General features: G+C 64.1%; 1 protein-coding gene across 1 annotated transcript; it reads left to right on the top strand.

Annotated features, from left to right (window-relative positions):
- Window positions 1–437: 437 nt before the first annotated feature.
- BTBD17 (BTB domain containing 17) lies at window positions 438–5,452 on the top strand. Its single transcript, XM_045986444.1, has 3 exons — window positions 438–557; window positions 1,926–2,202; window positions 3,753–5,452. The coding sequence occupies exons 1-3, from the start codon at window positions 473–475 to the stop codon at window positions 4,825–4,827; spliced, it is 1,437 nt and encodes a 478-aa protein (XP_045842400.1). The 5' UTR covers window positions 438–472; the 3' UTR covers window positions 4,828–5,452.
- The last annotated feature ends 151 nt before the right edge of the window (window positions 5,453–5,603 follow it).

The raw sequence follows: 5,603 nt of genomic DNA, 5'->3' as shown, positions 1-5,603 counted from the left end.
AGCCTGCTCACCATGGCGCTTTAGCCAAGATGCTGCCAAGAGAACTTTGTGCCAGGACGGAGACCGGGCCTGGGGGTTGGGGAGGGGACTGGGGACCCTCTGGGCTAGCAGCTGCCAGAGGTCCTGGAGCCCCCGGCCTGCCCTGTGGAGAGCCTAAAGCCTCCCTGGAGAGAAATGACTCGCTCTGCTGGGTGGTGGAAGACGTGGGGGAGGGTGCCGGATCTGTCCCCCTCGGGGGCCTGTGGCAGCACAATAGCCCCGGGCTGCCGCTCTCTGGCTTAAGTGGTTGCCTGGGCAACAGCTGGGGCCAGTTTCCACCAATCCTCAGCAGAGGCTGGGTGGGGGGAGGGACGTTGGTCGGGAAGGGGGGTGCCATCCCCCTGTGCTGAACCCTATATAAGGAGGAGGGATGTGAGCACCAGTGGTCTGGGCTTCACTGTCTTTCCAGGGAGCTCAGGGGCGGGGCACAAAGATGCTTTGCCTGGGCTCTGCCAAGCCTGGGTCCTGGGTCAGCTTCTGGGCCATCCTGACCTTGGTGGGTCTGGCCACTCGAGCAGGTGAGTGGGCAGTGGGGGGGGGGGAGCCTGGAAGAGAGGCAGGCCCCTTGGGCCCTAGCTGCACCAGGCCGGGAGGGGGCGGTGTCCAGCTCCACGTCTGCCTCGGAGGGAAGAAGAGCTGGGGGCAGGCCTGGCTCTCGCAGACAAGACTTTTCTACCGTCCATTGTCCCGGACAGGGGGACCCAGGGGCCAGGAGGAATGCAGTCAAGTGACAGCTGGGGGAGGCGGAGCTGGGAAATTAGCGGCCCACCCACCTCCCACCTTCCCCATCTCCCTCCATCTCCCTGTCCCTTACACACGGATGCTCTGCTCTCCCACATGGGCGTGTGTGCGTGCACGCGCGTGTGTGTTGGGACAGGTGCTCACGGGCTGCGGTCAGACGCCCACCTTATCTGCCTCTGAGGTTCCTCACACTGTTCTCTGCTTGGGGAAGCTGCTGGCAGCCGTTTCTGTCCCCGAGTTTTCTGAAACGGAGCGCATGTCCCCATCTGACCCTCACGGCGTCCCTGGAAACACGGCAGAAGGGCCCAGTCTCGACACACAGGTGCCCGTCCCCCGCCGTGGCGGAGCGCGCGCTGTGGGCCATCCGCTACCCCATGATCCCTTCCAGCACCAGCTCACCCTGGGTGTTTTCTCTGGTCCCCTGCCCGCCCCCTGCTGCCAGTGGACTTCAGTCTCAGAGGTCAGGACCCAGGAGGGCCTGGAAGCAGCTTCCCCTCCTGCCTGCAGCCTCCTCTCCCACTCTGCCTCGCCCCCGCACTCAGTGCTCTCCCCCTCCCCAGCCCTCTCAATGCCTCAGCACCTCCAACCCACCCTTTTCAAGGGCCTCTGCAGGGCTGGCGCTTGTCCTCTGACTGGCTCCTTCCTGTCACTTCCTCAGGGAGCCATCCCTGATTTCTGTCCCTCAAGTAGCCCTGTCCTATCACATCCCTTGCTCATCATGATCCCAAACTAGGGTGCTTATCTGTGCACTTGATGCCCGTCGAAGGAGCTGGTGGGTGCTGGTCTCGGGAGGTGAGAGGGAAGGGTGCCACAGCCCTCGCCTGGTGCTCCAGCGTCATGGACACCAGTTCTGGGCATTCTGTCCCACACTGCTTCACGATCTCTTCTCGCCAGGGAGTCACTTCCCTTGCAAGAGCATCCTCTCGGGGGGCTGTTCAGGGTCAGGCTGACAAGCTTCTCCACCTGGGAAGAGCTTGTGCACACAGGCACGCCTCCGCGTGCCCCACGGGCACAGACAGGCAGGCACGCGGCCTCCCCGGGCCCGCGCCCGAGCACGCGCATCTCCTGCTGGTCCCTCCGCACCCCTGGCTGGCACCCCCAACCCAGGGCCCTCCTCAGCCGGGCCGTGTCCCTTCCCGCCGCAGCTCCGAGAGCCGACGTGGCCGGCGAGTCCACGGGCACCTCCATCAACCACTCCCAGACGCTCCTCCAGCGCCTGCAAGAGCTGCTGCGGCAGGGCAACGCCAGTGACGTGGTCCTGCGGGTGCAGGCGGCGGGCACCGACGAGGTCCGGGTCTTCCACACGCACCGCCTGCTGCTGGGCCTGCACAGCGAGCTGTTCCGGGAGCTGCTGAGCAACCAGAGCGAGCTGGTGCTCCAGGAGCCCCGGGACTGTGCCGCCGTCTTCGACAAGTTCATCAGGTGGGCAGGGGTGCGGGGGAGGCTTCCTCCCTTTCTGAGGCTTCTCCGCTCACATCATGTCCATCCGCCCGGCCTCATCAGGATGACTGACCCACGACCTTATAACCACCCCTCCTCCCGCTGCCTTCTCCTGAGGCGCAGCGGGACTCCCTGCCCTCGCCTGCGAGCCCTGCGGCCTTTGATGCTCTCGGAGCTGTTTCCAAACCTGGACTTAAGCGCTTTTCAAAAATGCAGATTCCCGGACCCCGTTCTGCATCGTTGGCATCAGGTCTGGGGTTGGGCCCGTCAGTGATTTGGTTTTTTAATTAGTTAATGATTAATTTTTTATCTTAATGCCTCCATGTGCTTTCCTGTCTGGCCAGATTTCTGAACCTCAGGGCCAGGTGGGGGTAAGGCAGCTCTCTCTCCCATCCTGGGATCCCAGCTGGTGGGCTGCGCAGTGGGCACCATTCACACTATCGTCAGAGAAAGGAGCCCTGTTTTGATGGTTTATTCATTTATTAAATATTTTAATGTATTTATTTGAGAGAGAGGGAGCAGAGCAGGAGAGAGGGGCAGAGAGAGAAGCAGGATCCCCGTTGAGCAGGGAGCCAGACGTGGGCTCCATCCCCAGACCCTGGGATTATGACCTGAGCCCAAGGCAGACGCTCAGCCCAAGGCTGAGCCACCCAGGCGCCCCTGTTTTAATGGTATAGACGAGATGGCTTTGGAACACCAGGCAGTAGGAAGAGGGTTAACACAGAAGGGCACAGGGTCTTCTCCCCACTCGTCAGATCTATGGAAGCAGTCTAACCCCAACCGCACAGGGTGCCTCTGCTGACATCAGATTGGTTAGAATTTAGTCACATGGCCAAGCCCACTCTAAGAGAGGCTCAGAACCATCTCCTATACCCAGAGGCAAATAGTGGGGCTAAAATGCTGGGAAAAGGGGAGACTTGGGTGTTGGTGCCGTTATGGGCAGCTCTTGGCACACCCCCATGGAGCGTGTGCCCGTGAGGGCCTGGCAGGAAGCGTGAGTGCAGGGATGGGAGCAGATGGGGACGGGCAGTGAGTGAGCAAAATCCACAATGGACAAGATCCAGTGAGAAAGATGAGCTGGTGAGAAGAGGAGGACGTGGAGGGAATTACCCTGGGTCGAGGGCCTGCTTCGTGGCGAGTCCAGTTCGTTCTCCCCCCACCTGCCACAGTGACCCTGTCACCCCGTTCCCAGATGGTGAGCATAAGCTTCAGTGAAGTTGAACAACTTGCCCACTTGCAAGCAGGGTGTGGATCTGAGCCTGGGTTGTAAAGCCCACGAGGGCAGGAGCCTCCTTCATCTGGCAACCCAGAGCTCGGGTCCTAGCAGGTACTCAGTAACATGCTGTTTGCAGTCCCTACGAGAAACGGTCCCTGAGACGAAGACAGGAAGCCTCAGGGCCCACTGCTCCGCATGCATCCCTGACCACAGTGCTCTCCACCCAAGGCGGGGTCCCCTCTGGGTTGTGTGTGTGTGTTGGGGGGGGGGGATAACAGAGCTGACCCCGCCCCATCTCTGCACGCCCCTCCCGCAGGTACCTCTACTGCGGGGAGCTAACGGTGCTGCTGGCCCAGGCCATCCCCCTGCACAGGCTGGCCACCAAGTACGGCGTGGCCTCCCTGCAGCGCGGCGTGGCCGACTACATGCGCGCGCACCTGGCGGGCGGCGCGGGCCCAGCGGTGGGCTGGTACCACTACGCGGTGAGCACCGGGGACGAGGCCCTGCGCCAGAGCTGCCTGCAGTTCCTGGCCTGGAACCTGTCGGCGGTGGCGGCGAGCGCAGAGTGGGGCGCCGTGAGCCCCGAGCTCCTGGCGCAGCTCCTGCCGCGCTCAGACCTGGTGCTGCAGGACGAGCTGGAGCTGTTCCAGGCGCTCGAGGCGTGGCTGGGCCGCACCCGGCCGTCCCCCGCCGTGGCGGAGCGCGCGCTGCGGGCCATCCGCTACCCCATGATCCCGCCCGCGCAGCTGTTCCAGCTGCAGGCGCGCTCGGCCGCCCTGGCGCGCCACGGCGAGGCGGTGGCCGACCTGCTGCTGCAGGCCTACCAGTTCCACGCCGCCTCGCCGCTGCACTTCGCCAAGTTCTTCGACGTCAACGGCAGCGCCTTCCTGCCCCGCAACTACCTCGCGCCCGCCTGGGGCGCCCCGTGGGTCATCAACAACCCGGCCCGCGACGACCGCAGCACCAGCTTCCAGACGCAGCTGGGCCCCAGCGGCCACGACGCGGGCCGCCGGGTCACGTGGAACGTGCTCTTCTCCCCGCGCTGGCTGCCCGTCAGCCTGCGGCCCGTCTACGCGGACACGGCGGGCACCGCGCTGCCCGCCGCGCGCCCCGAGGACGGCCGGCCACGCCTGGTGGTCACGCCGGCCAGCAGCGGCGGCGACGCGGCGGGCGTGAGCTTCCAGAAGACGGTGCTGGTAGGGGCGCGCCAGCACGGCCGCCTGCTGGTCCGCCACGCCTACAGCTTCCACCAGAGCAGCGAGGAGGCGGGCGACTTCCTGGCGCAGGCCGACCTGCAGCGGCGCAACTCGGAGTACCTGGTGGAGAACGCCCTGCACCTGCACCTCATCGTCAAGCCCGTCTACCACACCCTCATCCGGACCCCCAAGTAGCCAAGCGGGGGGGGGGGGGGGGGGCGGGGGCCCCGCGGAGTGGGAAAGAGACCTGGCATTGGTGCCCACCCCACCCCCCGCCTCGGGGTCTGGGTGGTGTGTGTGTGTGACGAACGGAGGTGCGACCCTGGCCCCCTGTGTGGCCAGGTGCTGGTGGCCTCGGAGCTGGGGTGGAGGCCAGGGGAGGGGTGGTCGAGCAGGTGCCTGGTTTCAGGAGCTGGTTTCTCAGCTGTCTTGAAGGCAGCGCTCTTGGAATAAAGCGATGCTCAGAGAGCAGAGGGGATGATTGAACCACCCAGCTCCCAGGTTAAAACAGCCCCAGGAGGGTCCCACAGGTGTGGGGGTCCCTTATCTTTCATTAGCTTTTCCCGAGGGTCCCCCACCCCTACATGGAACAGGGCAGATAAGAGCAACCTAAGGGGCCAACCTGGGAAAACTGGGGGACCCCCGGACCCCTTGCTGGAGTTTTCCTACCTTGAAGCCAAGAGGCTTACTTAGCTGGGCAATTTCTGAGCTCTGACTTCCAGAGGGGACCACCGACCCACCCCCATTCGGGTAATTAGGCTTTCTATGGTTTGAGCCTCCCGAGGTCTCTGAGCTCTCATGGGAGGGAGCCAAGGCAGGTGTGAAGGCTGGTGGGACCGGGCATGAACGGACCGTGTCGGGCCCACCTTTCCTGGGCACAGTGTAGAGAAGAGCCCCTTTCCCCCAGGTGTTCAGGTATCTGTGTAACCAGCCAGAGGGAGATGGGGTGTCGGGGAGGGAGGAGGATGGCG

Source organism: Meles meles, chromosome 18 (assembly GCF_922984935.1).
Source record: "Meles meles chromosome 18, mMelMel3.1 paternal haplotype, whole genome shotgun sequence".
Lineage (NCBI taxonomy): Eukaryota > Metazoa > Chordata > Mammalia > Carnivora > Mustelidae > Meles > Meles meles.
Note: the sequence above shows the minus strand (reverse complement) of the source record. Positions and strands in the feature narration are given on the sequence as shown.